This window comes from Chiloscyllium plagiosum, unplaced genomic scaffold, assembly GCF_037043375.1.
Source record: "Chiloscyllium plagiosum isolate Xiang-an unplaced genomic scaffold, Cpla_swu_hap1 HiC_scaffold_139, whole genome shotgun sequence".
Taxonomy (NCBI): domain Eukaryota; kingdom Metazoa; phylum Chordata; class Chondrichthyes; order Orectolobiformes; family Hemiscylliidae; genus Chiloscyllium; species Chiloscyllium plagiosum.
Window position 1 is genome coordinate 107,108 of NW_028270278.1, and position 22,040 is coordinate 129,147.

Sequence of the window (22,040 nt, forward strand, 5' to 3'; positions counted from 1 at the left end):
TAATAAAGTGTGCCACAGGAAATCCCAGTGTTGGTGGGCTAGGACAGAGCCAGATGCAGCCTTGGTTCAGGACAGCATCCAGGAGCTCCCACATCCTTCAGTCACAACGCATCGCCCTGTCCTGCATCTTTGTTACGATAATGAAGACATGGGAGTTATTGATAAGCAGTAAACACGACACGGCCCTGTCAGTTTGGCCACGTTTTATTAATACTGAGAATTTACTCAGTTGGTCGAGATTAGATGTGCTCTCCCTGTGCTGTAAACTTCCGATAATTTTCATGGTTTTGAAACACAAATTTGTCTTACCCGATATAGGTGAACAACTCAGGAGCATTATAATCAGGAATGTCTTGTCTTTTGTCCAATTTAAATTATTCCCTAAAGAGAAGAGAGAGAGAAACAAAATCAGAACATAGCAGGAACAATAATTAATGGGAGAGTGGGTGAGAAATGGAAGGATGGAGAAATTCCAAGATTGATGGGAGAGTGAGAGAAACAGCAAGTGGGAGAGAGAGAGATAGATAGATAGAGAGAGACAGACAGACAGACAGAGAGAAAGACACAGAGAGATACAATAGCCTCTCTGTCAGTTATCGAAAGATTTTGTGGTTTTCCCTTTACAGAATACAAGGACAGTTTCAACTGTACTGGAGTTTGCTTGTGGAACTTGTGTGCCCCAGCTTTGGTCTGAGCATTAGCTCCCTCTGTGAAGGTCACAGTTAGACGATTATCCCCTCGCTACCCCTGTGAGGCAGGTAAAGGAGGAGCCTCTCTCACTCAGGGTGCCGTAAGGAAATCAAAGGATGCTCTCTCACTCTGCATTCAATCCCGGTCCGAAGGTACCAGAGCCACAGACTCTGGACCACTCTGCGAGCTGAAGGATTGTGAAAGTGACTGGATCATTTCCATCATCGATACTGACTTGAACCTGCATTGCAACAGCAGCAACACTCAGGCCTTCTGCTCTTTGTGAATAATTCAGAGACTGATCGGCCAGTCGCCTTTTTCACTTACACCGCTGTTTCTAATCTGTTGGCTCAGCCCTTTGAGTGTAGGAGTTTGGGACATTATGGTGGGGTTGTACAGGACATTGGTGAGGCCCCGTCTGGAGACTGTGTCCAGTTCCGGTTGCCCAGTGACAGGAAGGAGATTATTAAGCTGGAGAGGGGGGCGGGGGGGGGGGGGGGTCAGAAGGGATTTACCAGGATGTTGCCAGGTTTGGAGCGTTAGAGCTGGACAGGCTGGGGCTATTTGCTCTGGATAGTCGGATTTATACAGATTTATAAATTAATAAGGGGGAAATGGAGAGTGAATGATAATTGTAATCTCCTGGGGTGGGGTATTTCAAGACCCAGGAAGCTCACCTTCAAGGGGAGAGATTTAAAAAAGACATGAAGGGAATTTTTTTTTAGACAGAGGATGGTTGACGAATGAAATGACCTTCCTGAGGAAGTGGTGGATGTGGGTACAATTCCAACGTTTAAAATACATTTTTGGATAAGGACAGACACATGAATAGGAAAGGGATGGAGAGATGTGGGCCAGGAGCAGGCCAATCCACCCTAACCTACACATCCCTGAACACTATGGGTAACTTAGCATGGCCAATCCACCCTAACCTACACATCCCTGAACACTATGGGTAACTTAGCATGGCCAATACACCCTAACCTGCACATCGCTGAACACTATGGGGAAATTTAGCATGGCCAATCCACCCTAACCTACACATCCCTGAACACTATGGGGAAATTTAGCATGGCCAATCCACCCTAACCTACACATCCCTGAACACTATGGGGTAATTTAGCATGGCCTATCCACCCAAACCTGCACATCCCTGAACACGATGGGATAACACAGCTTGGCCAATCCACCATAACCTGCACATCCCTGAACACTATGGGGTAATTTAGCATGGCCAATCCACCCTAACCTACACATCCCTGAATACAATGGGGTAATTTAGCATGGCCTATCCACCCAAACCTGCACATCCCTGAACACGATGGGATAACACAGCTTGGCCAATCCACCATAACCTGCACATCCCTGAACACTATGGGGTAATTTAGCATGGCCAATCCACCCTAACCTACACATCCCTGAACAGTATGGGTAATATAGCATGGCCGAACCACTCTCACCTGCACTTCCCTGAACACCTTGGGATAACATAGCTTGGCCAATCCACCCTAACCTGCACATCCCTGAAACACTATGGGGTAATGAGAATGGCCAATCCACCCTAACCTACACATCCCTGAAACACTATGGGGTAATTAGAATGGCCAATCCACCCTAACATACACATCCCTGAACACTATGGGTAATTTAGCATGGCCAATCCACCCTAACCTACACATCCCTGAACACTATGGGGTAATTTAGCATGGCCAATCCACCCTAACCTACACATCCCTGAGCACTATGGGTAATTTAGCATGGCAAATCGACCCTAACCTACACATCCCTGAACACTATGGGGTAATTTAGCATGGCCAATCCACCCTAACCTCCACTTCCCTAAACACGACGGGAAATTTAGCATGGCCAATCCACACTAACCTACATATCACTGAACACTATGGGGTAATTTAGCATGGCCAAGGCACACTAATCTACACCACCTTGAATACTATGGGTAATTTAGCATGGCCAATCCATCCTAACCTACATATCCCTGAACACTATGGGGTAATTTAGCATGGCCAAGGCACACTAAGCTACACATCCCTGAACACTATGGGTAATTTAGCATGGCCAATGCACACTAACCTACACATCCCTGAACACTATGGGGTAATTTACCATGGCCAATCCACCCTAACCTGCACATCCCTGAATACTATGGGTAATTCAGCATGGCCAATCCACCCGAACCTACAAATCCTTGAACACAATGGGGTAAATTAGCATGGCCAATCCACCCATACCTACACATCCCTGAACACTATGGGGTCATTTAGCATGGCCAATCCACTCTAACCTGCACATCCCTGAACACTATGGGGTAATTTAGCATGGCCAATCCACCCAAACCTTCACATCCCTGAACACTATGGGGTAATTTAGCATGGCCAATCCACCCGAACCTACACATCCCTGAGCACTATGGGTAATTTAGCATGGCCAATCGACCCTAACCTACACATCCCTGAACACGATAGGGTAACATAGCATGGCCAATCCACCCTAACCTGCACATCCCTGAACACTATGGGTAACTTAGCATGGCGAATGCACACTAACCTACACATCCCTGGACACTATGGGTAATTTAGCATGGCCATCCACCCGAACCTACAAATCCCTGAACACTATGGCGTAATTTAGCAAGGCCAATCCACCATAACCTACACATCCCCGAACACGATGGTATAAAATCGCGTGGCTAATCCACCCTAACCTACACATCCCTGAACACTATGGGGAAATTTAGCATGGCCAATCCACACTAATCTACACATCCCTGAACACTATGGGGTAATTTAGCATGGCCAATCCACCGTAAACTGCTCATCCCTGAACACTATGGGATAATTTAGCATGGCCAATCCACTCTAACCTGCACATCCCTGAAACACTATGGGGTAATTAGAATGGCCAATCCACCCTAACCTGCACATCCCTGAACACTATGGGTTAATTTAGCATGGCAAATCCACACTAACCTACACATCACTGAACACTGTGGGTAATTTAGCATGGCCAATCCACACTAACCTACACATCACTGAACACTATGGGAAATTTAGCATGGCCAATCCACACTAATCTACACATCTCTGAACACTATGAAGTAATTTAGCATGGTCAATCCACCCTAACCTACACATACCTGAGCACTATGGGTAATTTAGCATGGCCAATCCACCCTAACCTACACATCTCTGAATACTATGGAGTAATTTAGCATGGTCAATCCACCCTAACCTACACATACCTGAGCACTATGGGTAATTTAGCATGGTCAATCCACCCTAACCTACACATCCCTGAACACTAAGGGGTAATTTAGCATGGCTAATCGACCCTAACCTACACATCCCTGAACACTATGGGGTAATTTAGCATGGCCAATCCACCCTAACCTACACATCCCTGAATACTATGGGTAATTTAGCATGGCCAATCGACCCTAAACAACACATCACTGACCACTATGGGGTAATTTAGCATGGCCAATCCACCCTAACCTGCACATCCCTGAACACTATGGGGTAATTTAGCATGGCCAATCCACCCTAACCTACACATCCCTGAACACTATGGGGTAATTTAGCTTGGCCAATCCACCCTAACCTACACATCCCTGAACACTATGGGGTAATTTAGCATGGCCAATCCACCCTAACCTACCCATCCCTGAACACTATGGGGTAATTTAGCATGGCCAATCCACCCTAACCTACACATCCCTGAACACTATGGGTTAATTTAGCATGGCAAATCCACCCTAACCTACACATCACTGAACACTGTGGGTAATTTAGCATGGCCAATCCACACTAACCTACACATCACTGAACACTATGGGTAATTTAGCATGGCCAATCCACCCTAACCTGCACATCCCTGAACACTATGGGGTAATTTAGCATGGCCAATCCACCCTAACCTGCACATCCCTGAACACTATGGGGTAATTTAGCATGGCCGAACCACTCACACCTGCACCTCCCTGAATACTATGGGGTAATTTAGCATGGCCAATCCACCCAAACCTTCACATCCCTGAACACTATGGGGTAATTTAGCATGGCCAATCCACCCTAACCTACAGATCCCTCAACACTATGGGGTAATTTAGCATGGCCAATCCACCCTAACCTACACATCCCTGAACACTATGGGGTAATTTAGCATGGCCAATCCACCCTAACCTGCACATCCCTGAACACTATGGGTAACTGAGCATGGCCAATGCACACTAATCTACACCACCTTGAACACTATGGGTAATTTATCATGGCCAATGCACACTAACCTACACATCCCTGAACACTATGGGGTAATTTACCATGGCCAATCCACCCTTACCTGCACATCCCTGGACACTATGGGTAATTTAGCATGGCCAATCCACCCTAACCTACAGATCCCTGAACACGATGGGTAATTCAGCATGGCCAATCCACCATAACCTACACATCCCCGAACACTATGGTATAACATCGCATGGCCAATCCACCCTTACCTCCACTTCCCTGAACACTACGGGAAATTTGGCATGGCCAATCCACACTAACCTACATATCACTGAACACTATGGGGTAATTTAGCATGGCCAATCCACCCTAACCTGCACATCCCTGAACACTATGGGGTAATTTACCATGGCCAATCCACCCTAACCTACACATCCCTGAACACTATGGGGTAATTTAGCATGGCCAATCCACCCTAACCTGCACATCCCTGAACACTATGGGGTAATTGAGCATGGCCAATCCACCCTAACCTACACATCCCTGAACACTATGGGTTAATTTAGCTTGGCAATTCCACACTAACCTACACATCACTGAACACTAAGGGTAATTTAGCATGGCCAATCCACACTAACCTACATATCACTGAACACTATGGGGTAATTTATCATGGCCAATCCGCCCTAACCTACACATCCCTGAACACTATGGGGTAATTTAGCATGGCCAATCCACCCTAACCAGCACATCCCTGAACACGATGGGATAACATAGCATGGCCAATCCACCCTAGCCTGCACATCCCTGAACACTATGGGTAACTTAGCATGGCCAATGCACACTAACCTACAACACCTTGAACACTATGGGGTAATTTAGCATGGCCAATCCATCCTAACCTACATATCCCTGAACACTATGGGGTAATTTAGCATGGCCAATGCACACAAAGCTACACATCCCTGAACACTATGGGTAACTCAGCTTGACTAATGCACACTAATCTACACCACCTTGAACACTATGGGTAATTTAGCATGGCCAATGCACACTAACCTACACATCCCTGAACACTATGGGGTAATTTACCATGGCCAATCCACCCTTACCTGCACATCCCTGGACACTATGGGTAATTTAGCATGGCCAATCCACCCTAACCTACAAATCCCTGAACACGATGGGTAATTCAGCATGGCCAATCCACCATAACCTACACATCCCCGAACACTATGGTATAACATCGCATGGCCTATCCACCCTTACCTACACATCCCTGAACACTATGTGGTAATTTAGCATGGCCAATCCACCCTAACCTGCACATGCCTGGACACTATGGGATAACATAGCATGGCCTATCCATACTAACCTACACATGCCTGAACACTATGGGTAATTTAGCATCGCCAATCCACCCTAACCTACACATCCCTATCCTGCACATACCTGAGCACTATGGGGTAATTTAGCACATCCCTGAACACGATGGTATAATTTAGTATGGCCAATCCAACCAAACCGACACGTCCCCGTACACTATGGGGTAATTTAGCATGGCCAATCCACCCTAACCTGCACATCCCTGAACACTATGGGGTAATTTAGCATGGCCAATCCACCCTAACCTGCACATCCCTGAACACTATGGGGTAATTTAGCATGGCCGAACCACTCACACCTGCACCTCCCTGAATACTATGGGGTAATTTAGCATGGCCAATCCACCCGAACCTACAAATCCTTGAACACTACGGGTTCATTTAGCATGGCAATCCACCCTAACCTACACATTCCTGAACACTATTATGTAATTTAGCATGGCCATTCCACCGTAAACTGCTCATCCATGAACACTATGGGGTAATTTAGCATGGCCAATCCACCCAAACCTTCACATCCCTGAACACTATGGGGTAATTTAGCATGGCCAATCGACCCTAACCTACACATCCCTGAACACTATGGGGTAATTTAGCATGGCCAATCCACCCTAACCTACACATCCCTGAACACTATGGGGTAATTTAGCATGGCCAATCCACCCTAACCTGCACATCCCTGAACACTATGGGTAACTTAGCTTGGCCAATGCACACTAACCTACACCACCTTGAACACTATGGGTAATTTAGCATGGCCAATCCACACTAACATACACATCCCTGAACACTATGGGTAACTTAGCATGGCCAATGCACACTAACCTACACCACCTTGAACACTATGGGTAATTTAGCATGGCCAATGCACACTAACCTACACATCCCTGGACACTATGGGTAATTTAGCATGGCCATCCACCCGAACCTACAAATCCCTGAACACTATGGCGTAGTTTAGCAAGGCCAATCCACCATAACCTACACATCCCCGAACACGATGGTATAAAATCGCCTGGCTAATCCACCCTAACCTACACATCCCTGAACACTATGGGGAAATTTAGCATGGCCAATCCACACTAATCTACACATCCCTGAACACTATGGGTTCAGTTAGCATGGCCAATCCACCCTCCCCTGCACATTCCCGAACACTATGGGGTAATTTAGCATGGCCAATCCACCGTAAACTGCTCATCCCTGAACACTATGGGATAATTTAGCATGGCCAATCCACTCTAACCTGCACATCCCTGAAACACTATGGGGTAATTAGAATGGCCAATCCACCCTAACCTGCACATCTCTGAACACTATGGAGTAATTTAGCATGGTCAATCCACCCTAACCTACACATACCTGAGCACTATGGGTAATTTAGCATGGCCAATCCACCCTAACCTACACATCTCTGAATACTATGGAGTAATTTAGCATGGTCAATCCACCCTAACCTACACATACCTGAGCACAATGGGTAATTTAGCATGGTCAATCCACCCAAACCTGCACATCCCTGAACACGATGGGATAACACAGCTTGGCCAATCCACCATAACCTGCACATCCCTGAACACTATGGGGTAATTTAGCATGGCCAATCCACCCTAACCTACACATCCCTGAACAGTATGGGTAATATAGCATGGCCGAACCACTCTCACCTGCACTTCCCTGAACACCTTGGGATAACATAGCTTGGCCAATCCACCCTAACCTGCACATCCCTGAAACACTATGGGGTAATGAGAATGGCCAATCCACCCTAACCTACACATCCCAGAAACACTATGGGGTAATTAGAATGGCCAATCCACCCTAACATACACATCCCTGAACACTATGGGTAATTTAGCTTGGCCAATCCACCCTAACCTACACATCCCTGAACACTATGGGGTAATTTAGCATGGCCAATCCACCCTAACCTACACATCCCTGAGCACTATGGGTAATTTAGCATGGCGAATCGACCCTAACCTACACATCCCTGAACACTATGGGGTAATTTAGCATGGCCAATCCACCCTAACCTCCACTTCCCTAAACACGACGGGACATTTAGCATGGCCAATCCACACTAACCTACATATCACTGAACACTATGGCGTAATTCAGCATGGCCAATCCACCATAAACTACACATCCCTGAACACTATGGGATAACATTGCATGGCCAATCCACCCTAACCTACACATCCCTAAACACTATGGGGTAATTTAGAATGGCCAATCCACCCTAACCTACACATCCCTGAACACTATGGATGAATTTAGCATGGCCAAACCACCCTAACCTGCACATCCCTGAACACTATGGGTCACTTAGCATGGCCAATGCACACTAATCTACACCACCTTGAATACTATGGGTAATTTAGCATGGCCAATCCATCCTAACCTACATATCCCTGAACACTATGGGGTAATTTAGCATGGCCAAGGCACACTAAGCTACACATCCCTGAACACTATGGGTAATTTAGCATGGCCAATGCACACTAACCTACACATCCCTGAACACTATGCGGTAATTTACCATGGCCAATCCACCCTAACCTGCACATCCCTGAATACTATGGGTAATTCAGCATGGCCAATCCACCCGAACCTACAAATCCTTGAACACAATGGGGTAAATTAGCATGGCCAATCCACCCTAACCTACACATCCCTGAACACTATGGGGTCATTTAGCATGGCCAATCCACTCTAACCTGCACATCCCTGAACACTATGGGGTAATTTAGCATGGCCAATCCACCCAAACCTTCACATCCCTGAACACTATGGGGTAATTTAGCATGGCCAATCCACCCGAACCTACACATCCCTGAGCACTATGGGTAATTTAGCATGGCCAATCGACCCTAACCTACACATCCCTGAACACGATAGGGTAACATAGCATGGCCAATCCACCCTAACCTGCACATCCCTGAACACTATGGGTAACTTAGCATGGCGAATGCACACTAACCTACACATCCCTGGACACTATGGGTAATTTAGCATGGCCATCCACCCGAACCTACAAATCCCTGAACACTATGGCGTAATTTAGCATGGCCAATCCACCATAACCTACACATCCCCGACCACGATGGTATAAAATCGCCTGGCTAATCCACCCTAACCTACACATCCCTGAACACTATGGGGAAATTTAGCATGTCCAATCCACACTAATCTACACATCCCTGAACACTATGGGGTAATTTAGCATGGCCAATCCACCGTAAACTGCTCATCCCTGAACACTATGGGATAATTTAGCATGGCCAATCCACTCTAACCTGCACATCCCTGAAACACTATGGGGTAATTAGAATGGCCAATCCACCCTAACCTACACATCACTGAACACTGTGGGTAATTTAGCATGGCCAATCCACACTAACCTACACATCACTGAACACTATGGGAAATTTAGCATGGCCAATCCACACTAATCTACACATCTCTGAACACTATGGAGTAATTTAGCATGGTCAATCCACCCTAACCTACACATACCTGAGCACTATGGGTAATTTAGCATGGCCAATCCACCCTAACCTACACATCTCTGAATACTATGGAGTAATTTAGCATGGTCAATCCACCCTAACCTACACATCCCTGAACACTAAGGGGTAATTTAGCATGGCTAATCGACCCTAACCTACACATCCCTGGACACTATGGGGTAATTTAGCATGGCCAATCCACCCTAAACTACACATCCCTGAATACTATGAGTAATTTAGCATGGCCAATCGACCCTAAACAACACATCACTGACCACTATGGGGTAATTTAGCATGGCCAATCCACCCTAACCTGCACATCCCTGAACACTATGGGGTAATTTAGCATGGCCAATCCACCCTAACCTACACATCCCTGAACACTACGGGAAATGTGGCATGGCCAATCCACCCTAACCTACACATCCCTGAACACTATGGGGTAATTTAGCTTGGCCAATCCACCCTAACCTACACATCCCTGAACACTATGGGGTAATTTAGCATGGCCAATCCACACTAACCTACACATCACTGAACACTATGGGTAATTTAGCATGGCCAATCCACCCTAACCTACACATCCCTGAACACTATGGGGTAATTTAGCATGGCCAATCCACCCTAACTAGCACATCCCTGAACACGATGGGATAACATAGCATGGCCAATCCACCCTAACCTGCACATCCCTGAACACTATGGGTAACTGAGCATGGCCAATGCACACTAATCTACACCACCTTGAACACTATGGGTAATTTAGCATGGCCAATCCACCCTAACCTACACATCCCTGAACACTATGGGGTAATTTAGCATGGCCAATCCACCCTAACCTACACATCCCTGAACACTATGGGGTAATTTAGCATGGCCAATCCACCCTCACCTGCACATCCCTGAACACTATGGGTAACTGAGCATGGCCAATGCACACTAATCTACACCACCTTGAACACTATGAGTAATTTATCATGGCCAATGCACACTAACCTACACATCCCTGAACACTATGGGGTAATTTACCATGGCCAATCCACCCTTACCTGCACATCCCTGGACACTATGGGTAATTTAGCATGGCCAATCCACCCTAACCTACAGATCCCTGAACACGATGGGTAATTCAGCATGGCCAATCCACCATAACCTACACATCCCCGAACACTATGGTATAACATCGCATGGCCAATCCACCCTTACCTACACATCCCTGAACACTATGGGTTCATTTAGCATGGCAATCCACCCTCCCCTGCACATACCTGAACACTATTATGTAATTTAGCATGGCCAATCCACCGTAAACTGCTCATCCATGAACACTATGGGGTAATTTCGCATGGCCAATCCACTCTAACCTGCACATCCCTGAAACACTATGGGGTAATTAGAATAACCAATCCACCCTAACCTGCACATCTCTGAACACTATGGAGTAATTTAGCATGGTCAATCCACCCTAACCAACACCTACCTGAGCACTATGGGTAATTTAGCATGGTCAATCCACCCTAACCTACACATACCTGAGCACTATGGGTAATTTAGCATGGCCAATCCACCCTTGCCTCCACTTCCCTGAACACTACGGGAAATTTGGCATGGCCAATCCACACTAACCTACATATCACTGAACACTATGGGGTAATTTAGCATGGCCAATCCACCCTAACCTGCACATCCCTGAACACTATGGGGTAATTTACCATGGCCAATCCACCCTAACCTGCACATCCCTGAACACTATGGGGTAATTTAGCATGGCCAATCCACCCTAACCTGCACATCCCTGAACACTATGGGGTAATTGAGCATGGCCAATCCACCCTAACCTACACATCCCTGAACACTATGGGTTAATTTAGCTTGGCAAATCCACACTAACCTACACATCACTGAACACTAAGGGTAATTTAGCATGGCCAATCCACACTAACCTACATATCACTGAACACTATGGGGTAATTTATCATGGCCAATCCGCCCTAACCTACACATCCCTGAACACTATGGGGTAATTTAGCATGGCCAATCCACCCTAACCAGCACATCCCTGAACACGATGGGATAACATAGCATGGCCAATCCACCCTAGCCTGCACATCCCTGAACACTATGGGTAACTTAGCATGGCCAATGCACACTAACCTACAACACCTTGAACACTATGGGGTAATTTAGCATGGCCAATCCATCCTAACCTACATATCCCTGAACACTATGGGGTAATTTAGCATGGCCAATGCACACAAAGCTACACATCCCTGAACACTATGGGTAACTCAGCTTGACTAATGCACACTAATCTACACCACCTTGAACACTATGGGTAATTTAGCATGGCCAATGCACACTAACCTACACATCCCTGAACACTATGGGGTAATTTACCATGGCCAATCCACCCTTACCTGCACATCCCTGGACACTATGGGTAATTTAGCATGGCCAATCCACCCTAACCTACAGATCCCTGAACACGATGGGTAATTCAGCATGGCCAATCCACCATAACCTACACATCCCCGAACACTATGGTATAACATCGCATGGCCTATCCACCCTTACCTACACATCCCTGAACACTATGTGGTAATTTAGCATGGCCAATCCACCCTAACCTGCACATGCCTGGACACTATGGGATAACATAGCATGGCCTATCCATACTAACCTACACATGCCTGAACACTATGGGTAATTTAGCATCGCCAATCCACCCTAACCTACACATCCCTATCCTGCACATACCTGAGCACTATGGGGTAATTTAGCACATCCCTGAACACGATGGTATAATTTAGTATGGCCAATCCAACCAAACCGACACGTCCCCGTACACTATGGGGTAATTTAGCATGGCCAATCCACCCTAACCTGCACATCCCTGAACACTATGGGGTAATTTAGCATGGCCGAACCACTCACACCTGCACCTCCCTGAATACTATGGGGTAATTTAGCATGGCCAATCCACCCGAACCTACAAATCCTTGAACACTACGGGTTCATTTAGCATGGCAATCCACCCTAACCTACACATTCCTGAACACTATTATGTAATTTAGCATGGCCATTCCACCGTAAACTGCTCATCCATGAACACTATGGGGTAATTTAGCATGGCCAATCCACCCAAACCTTCACATCCCTGAACACTATGGGGTAATTTAGCATGGCCAATCGACCCTAACCTACACATCCCTGAACACTATGGGGTAATTTAGCATGGCCAATCCACCCTAACCTACACATCCCTGAACACTATGGGGTAATTTAGCATGGCCAATCCACCCTAACCTCCACATCCCTGAACACTATGGGTAATTTAGCATGGCCAATGCACACTAACCTACACCACCTTGAACACTATGGGTAATTTAGCATGGCCAATGCACACTAACCTCCACATCCCTGAACACTATGGGTAATTTAGCATGGCCAATGCACACTAACCTACACCACCTTGAACACTATGGGTAATTTAGCATGGCCAATCCACACTAACATACACATCCCTGAACACTATGGGTAACTTAGCATGGCCAATGCACACTAACCTACACCACCTTGAACACTATGGGTAATTTAGCATGGCCAATGCACACTAACCTACACATCCCTGGACACTATGGGTAATTTAGCATGGCCATCCACCCGAACCTACAAATCCCTGAACACTATGGCGTAGTTTAGCAAGGCCAATCCACCATAACCTACACATCCCCGAACACGATGGTATAAAATCACCTGGCTAATCCACCCTAACCTACACATCCCTGAACACTATGGGGAAATTTAGCATGGCCAATCCACACTAATCTACACATCCCTGAACACTATGGGTTCAGTTAGCATGGCCAATCCACCCTCCCCTGCACATTCCCGAACACTATGGGGTAATTTAGCATGGCCAATCCACCGTAAACTGCTCATCCCTGAACACTATGGGATAATTTAGCATGGCCAATCCACTCTAACCTGCACATCCCTGAAACACTATGGGGTAATTAGAATGGCCAATCCACCCTAACCTGCACATCTCTGAACACTATTGAGTAATTTAGCATGGTCAATCCACCCTAACCTACACATACCTGAGCACTATGGGTAATTTAGCATGGCCAATCCACCCTAACCTACACATCTCTGAATACTATGGAGTAATTTAGCATGGTCAATCCACCCTAACCTACACATACCTGAGCACTATGGGTAATTTAGCATGGTCAATCCACCCTAACCTACTCATCCCTGAACACTAAGGGGTAATTGAGCATGGCTAATCGACCCTAACCTACACATCCCTGAACACTATGGGGTAATTTAGCATGGCCAATCCACCCTAACCTACACATCCCTGAATACTATGGGTAATTTAGCATGGCCAATCCACCCTAACCTGCACATCCCTGAACACTATGGGTAATTTAGCATGGCCAATCGACCCTAACCTACACATCCCTGAACACTATGGGGTAATTTAGCATGGCCAATCCACCCTAACCTACACATCCCTGAACACTATGGGTTAATTTAGCATGGCAAATCCACACTAACCTACACATCACTGAACACTGTGGGTAATTTAGCATGGCCAATCCACACTAACCTACACATCACTGAACACTATGGGTAATTTAGCATGGCCAATCCACCCTAACCTACACATCCCTGAACACTATGGGGTAATTGAGCATGGCCAATCCACCCTCACCTGCACATCCCTGAACACTATGGGTAACTTAGCATGGCCAATGCACACTAACCTACACCACCTTGAACACTATGGGTAATTTAGCATGGCCAATGCACACTAACCTACACATCCCTGAACACTATGGGGTAATTTACCATGGCCAATCCACCCTTACCTGCACATCCCTGGACACGATGGGTAATTTAGCATGGCCAATCCACCCTAACCTACAAATCCCTGAACACGATGGGTAATTCAGCATGGCCAATCCACCATAACCTACACATCCCTGAACACTATGGTATAACATCGCATGGCCAATCCACCCTTACCTACACATCCCTGAACACTATGGGTTCGTTTAGCATGGCAATCCACCCTCCCCTGCACATACCTGAACACTATTATGTAATTTAGCATGGCCAATCCACCGTAAACTGCTCATCCATGAACACTATGGGGTAATTTCGCATGGCCAATCCACCCTAACCTGCACATCTCTGAACACTATGGAGTAATTTAGCATGGTCAATCCACCCTAACCAACACATACCTGAGCACTATGGGTAATTTAGCATGGTCAATCCACCCTAACCTACACATACCTGAGCACTATGGGTAATTTAGCATGGCCTATCCACCCTAACCTGCACATCCATGAACACTGTGGGGTAATTTAGCATGGCCAATCCACCCTAACCTACACATCCCTGAACACTATGGGGTAATTTAGTATGGCCAATCCACCCTAACCTGCACATCCCTGAACACTATGGGGTAATTGAGCATGGCCAATCCACCCTAACCTACACATCCCTGAACACTATGGGTTAATTTAGCATGGCAAATCCACACTAACCTACACATCACTGAACACTAAGGGTAATTTAGCATGGCCAATCCACACTAACCTACATATCACTGAACACTATGGGGTAATTTAGCATGGCCAATCCGCCCTAACCTACAGATCCCTGAACACGATGGGTAATTCAGCATGGCCAATCCACCATAACCTACACATCCCCGAACACTATGGTATAACATCGCATGGCCTATCCACCCTTACCTACACATCCCTGAACACTATGTGGTAATTTAGCATGGCCAATCCACCCTAACCTACAAATACCTGAACACTATGGGTAATTTAGCAGAGCCAATCTACCCTCACCTGCATATCCCTGAACACTATGGGATAACATAGCATGGCCAATCCACCCTAACCTACACATCCCTGAACATTATAGGGTAATTTAGCATGGCCAATCCACCCTAACCTACACATCCCTGAACTCTGTGGGTTAATTTAGCATCGCCAATCCACCCTAACTTACACATCCCTGAACACTATGGGTAATTTAGCATGGCCAATTCACACTAACCTACACATCACTGAACACTATGGGGTAATTTAGCATGGCCAATCCACACTAACCTACACATTCCTAAACACTATAGGGTAATTGAGCATGGCCAATCCACCCTAACCTACACATCCCTGAACACTATGGGTAACTTAGCATGGCCAATGCACACTAACCTACACCACCTTGAACACTATGGGTTAATTTAGCATGGCAAATTCACACTAACCTCCACATCACTGAACACTGTGGGTAATTTAGCATGGCCAATCCACCCTAACCTGCACATCCCTGAATACTATGGGATAACATAGCACGGCCAATCCACCCTAACCTACACATCACTGAACACTGCAGGTAATTTAGCATGGCCAATCCACCCTAACCTGCACATCCCTGAACGCTATGGGGTAGTTTAGCATGGCCAATCCACCCTAACCTACACATCCCTGAACACTATGGGTTAATTTAGCATGGCAAATCCACACTAACCTACACATCCCTGAACACTATAGGGCAATTTAGCATGGCTAATCCACCCTAACCTGTACATCACTGAACACTGTGTGTAATTTAGCATGGCCAATCCACCCGAGCCTACGCATCCCTGAACGCTATGAGATAACATAGCATAGCCAATTCACCCTAACCTGCACATGCCTGGACACTATGGGTAATTTAGCATGGCCAATCCACACTAACCTACACATTCCTGATCACTATGGGGTAATTCAGCATGGCCAATCCATCCTAACCTACACATTCCTGAACACTAAGGGTGGATTGGCCATGCTAAATTACCCCATAGTGTTCAGGGATGTGTAGGTGAATGTGGATTGGCCATGCTAAATTACCCATACTGTTCAGGGATGTGCAGGTTAGGGTGGATTGGCTATACTAAATTACCCATAGTGTTCAGGGATGAGCAGTTTAGGGTGGATTGGCCATCGTAAATTACCCCAAACCTGCACGTCCCTGAACAGTATGGGAAATTTAGCATGGCCAATCCACATTCACCTACACATCCCTGAACACTATGTGGTAATTTAGCATGGCCAATCCACCCTAACCTGCACATCCCTGAACACTATGGGGTAATTTAGCATGGCCAATCCACCGTAAACAGCTCATCCTTGAACACTATGGGGTAGTTTAGCATGGCCAATCCACCATAACCTACACATCCCTGAACACGAAAGGATAACATCGCATGGCCATTCCACCCTATCCTACACATCCCTGAACACTATGGGGTAATTTAGCATGGCCAATCCACCCTAACCTACACATCCCACAACACTATGGGGTAATTTAGCATGGCCAATCCACCCTAATCTACACATAACTGAACACTATGGGTAATTTCGCGTGGCCAATCCACCCAAACCACCACTTCCCTGAACACTATGGGTAATTTAGCATGGCCAACCTACACTAACCTACACCTTCCTGAACACAATGGGGTAATTGAGCATTTGCCAATCCACCCTAACCTGCACATCCCCGAACACTATGGGGTAATTTAGAATGGCCAATGCACACTAACCTACACCACCTTGAACACTATGGGTAATTTAGCATGGCCAATCCACCATAACCTACACATCCCTGAACACTATGGGATATCATCGCATGGCCAATCCATCCTAACCTACACATCCCTGAACACTATGGGGTAATTTAGCCGAGCCAATCTACCCTTACCTGCACATCCCTGAACACTATGGGATAACATAGCATGGCTAATCCACCCGGACCTGCACATCCCTGAGTACGATGGGATAACATAGCATGACCAATCCACCCTAACCTGCACATCCCTGAACACTATGGGGTAATTTAGCATGGCCAATCCACACTAACCTACACATCACTGAACACTATGGGTAATTTCACGTGGCCAATTCACCCAAACCTCCACTTCCCTTAACACTATGGGTAATTTAGCATGGCCAATCCACCCTAACCTGCACATCGCTGAACACAATGGGAAATTTAGCATGGCCAATCCACCTGAACCTACAAATCCCTGAACACTATGGCGTAATTCAGCATGGCCAATCCAGCATAACCTACACATCCCTGAACACAATGGGGTAATTTAGCATGGCCAATCCACCGTAAACTGCTCATCCTTGAACACTATGGGGTAGTTTAGCATGGCCAATCCACCATAACCTACACATCCCTGAACACGAAAGGATAACATCGCATGGCCATTCCACCCTAACCTACACATCCCTGAACACTATGGGGTAATTTAGCATGGCCAATCCACTCTAACCTGCACATCCCAGAACACTATGGGTAACTTAGCATGTCCAATGCACACTAACCTACACCACCTTGAAAACGATGGGTAATTTAGCATGGCCAATCCACCCTTACCTACACTTCCCTGAACACTATGGGTTACGTTATCATGGCCAATCCACCCTAACCTACAAATACCTGAACACTATGGGGTAATTTAGCAGAGCCAATCTACCCTCACCTGCACATCCCTGAACACTATGGGATAACATAGCATGGCCTATCCACCCTAACCTGCACATGACTGGACACTATGGGTAAGATAGCATCGCCAATCCACAGTAACCTACACATCCCTGAACACTATGGGGTAATTTAGCATGGCCAAACCACCCAAACCTCCACTTCCATGAACACTATGGGGTAATTTAGCATGGCCAATCCACCCTAACCTACACATCCCTGAACACTATGGGGTAATTTAGCATGGCCAATTCACATTCACCTACACATCCCTGAACACTATGGGGTAATTTAGCATGGCCAATCCACCCTAGCCTGCACATCCCTGAACACTATGGGGTAATTTAGCATGGCCAAACCACCCAAACCTCCACTTCCCTGAACACTATGGGGTAATTTAGCATGGCCAATCCACCCTAACCTACACATCCCTGAACACTATGGGGTAATTTAGCATGGCCAATTCACATTCACCTACATATCCCTGAACACTATGGGGTAATTTAGCATGGCCAATGCACACTAAGCTACACATCCCTGAACACTATGGGGTAATTTACCATGGCCAATCCACCCTAACCTACAGATCCCTGAACACTATGGGGTAATTTAGCATGGCCAATCCACCCTAACCTACACATCCCTGAACACTATGGGTAATTTAGCATGGCCAATCCACCCTAACCTGCACATCCCTGAACACTATGGGTAACTGAGCATGGCCAATGCACACTCATCTACACCACCTTGAACACTATGGGTAATTTAGCATGGCCAATGCACACTAACCTACACATCCCTGAACACTATGGGGTAATTTACCATGGCCAATCCACCCTTACCTGCACATCCCTGGACACTATGGGTAATTTAGCATGGCCAATCCACCCTAACCTACAAATCCCTGAACACGATGGGTAATTCAGCATGGCCAATCCACCATAACCTACACATCCCCGAACACTATGGTATAACATCGCATGGCCAATCCACCCTTACCTACACATCCCTGAACACTATGGGTTCATTTAGCATGGCAATCCACCCTCCCCTGCACATACCTGAACACTATTATGTAATTTAGCATGGCCAATCCACCGTAAACTGCTCATCCATGAACACTATGGGGTAATTTCGCATGGCCAATCCACCCAAACCTTCACATCCCTGAACGCTATGAGATAACATAGCATAGCCAATTCACCCTAACCTGCACATGCCTGGACACTATGGGTAATTTAGCATGGCCAATCCACACTAACCTACACATTCCTGATCACTATGGGGTAATTCAGCATGGCCAATCCATCCTAACCTACACATTCCTGAACACTAAGGGTGGATTGGCCATGCTAAATTACCCCATAGTGTTCAGGGATGTGTAGGTGAATGTGGATTGGCCATGCTAAATTACCCATACTGTTCAGGGATGTGCAGGTTAGGGTGGATTGGCTATACTAAATTACCCATAGTGTTCAGGGATGAGCAGTTTAGGGTGGATTGGCCATCGTAAATTACCCCAAACCTGCACGTCCCTGAACAGTATGGGAAATTTAGCATGGCCAATCCACATTCACCTACACATCCCTGAACACTATGTGGTAATTTAGCATGGCCAATCCACCCTAACCTGCACATCCCTGAACACTATGGGGTAATTTAGCATGGCCAATCCACCGTAAACAGCTCATCCTTGAACACTATGGGGTAGTTTAGCATGGCCAATCCACCATAACCTACACATCCCTGAACACGAAAGGATAACATCGCATGGCCATTCCACCCTATCCTACACATCCCTGAACACTATGGGGTAATTTAGCATGGCCAATCCACCCTAACCTACACATCCCACAACACTATGGGGTAATTTAGCATGGCCAATCCACCCTAATCTACACATAACTGAACACTATGGGTAATTTCGCGTGGCCAATCCACCCAAACCACCACTTCCCTGAACACTATGGGTAATTTAGCATGGCCAACCTACACTAACCTACACCTTCCTGAACACAATGGGGTAATTGAGCATTTGCCAATCCACCCTAACCTGCACATCCCCGAACACTATGGGGTAATTTAGAATGGCCAATGCACACTAACCTACACCACCTTGAACACTATGGGTAATTTAGCATGGCCAATCCACCATAACCTACACATCCCTGAACACTATGGGATATCATCGCATGGCCAATCCATCCTAACCTACACATCCCTGAACACTATGGGGTAATTTAGCCGAGCCAATCTACCCTTACCTGCACATCCCTGAACACTATGGGATAACATAGCATGGCTAATCCACCCGGACCTGCACATCCCTGAGTACGATGGGATAACATAGCATGACCAATCCACCCTAACCTGCACATCCCTGAACACTATGGGGTAATTTAGCATGGCCAATCCACACTAACCTACACATCACTGAACACTATGGGTAATTTCACGTGGCCAATTCACCCAAACCTCCACTTCCCTTAACACTATGGGTAATTTAGCATGGCCAATCCACCCTAACCTGCACATCGCTGAACACAATGGGAAATTTAGCATGGCCAATCCACCTGAACCTACAAATCCCTGAACACTATGGCGTAATTCAGCATGGCCAATCCAGCATAACCTACACATCCCTGAACACAATGGGGTAATTTAGCATGGCCAATCCACCGTAAACTGCTCATCCTTGAACACTATGGGGTAGTTTAGCATGGCCAATCCACCATAACCTACACATCCCTGAACACGAAAGGATAACATCGCATGGCCATTCCACCCTAACCTACACATCCCTGAACACTATGGGGTAATTTAGCATGGCCAATCCACTCTAACCTGCACATCCCAGAACACTATGGGTAACTTAGCATGTCCAATGCACACTAACCTACACCACCTTGAAAACGATGGGTAATTTAGCATGGCCAATCCACCCTTACCTACACTTCCCTGAACACTATGGGTTACGTTATCATGGCCAATCCACCCTAACCTACAAATACCTGAACACTATGGGGTAATTTAGCAGAGCCAATCTACCCTCACCTGCACATCCCTGAACACTATGGGATAACATAGCATGGCCTATCCACCCTAACCTGCACATGACTGGACACTATGGGTAAGATAGCATCGCCAATCCACAGTAACCTACACATCCCTGAACACTATGGGGTAATTTAGCATGGCCAAACCACCCAAACCTCCACTTCCATGAACACTATGGGGTAATTTAGCATGGCCAATCCACCCTAACCTACACATCCCTGAACACTATGGGGTAATTTAGCATGGCCAATTCACATTCACCTACACATCCCTGAACACTATGGGGTAATTTAGCATGGCCAATCCACCCTAGCCTGCACATCCCTGAACACTATGGGGTAATTTAGCATGGCCAAACCACCCAAACCTCCACTTCCCTGAACACTATGGGGTAATTTAGCATGGCCAATCCACCCTAACCTACACATCCCTGAACACTATGGGGTAATTTAGCATGGCCAATTCACATTCACCTACATATCCCTGAACACTATGGGGTAATTTAGCATGGCCAATGCACACTAAGCTACACATCCCTGAACACTATGGGGTAATTTACCATGGCCAATCCACCCTAACCTACA

General features: G+C 46.4%; 1 protein-coding gene across 3 annotated transcripts in view; it reads right to left on the minus strand.

Moving 5' to 3' along the window:
- The window catches only part of LOC148133995 (myelin-oligodendrocyte glycoprotein-like), a 74,444-nt gene that overhangs the window by 14,971 nt on the left and 37,433 nt on the right, over positions 1-22,040 (minus strand). For all 3 annotated transcript variants that reach the window (XM_087985713.1, XM_087985712.1, XM_087985714.1), the window contains exon 2: positions 310-381. In XM_087985713.1, coding sequence (XP_087841839.1) covers positions 310-337 — 28 coding nt within the window. In that variant the 5' untranslated portion in view covers positions 338-381. The remainder of the gene's footprint in view (positions 1-309; positions 382-22,040) is intronic.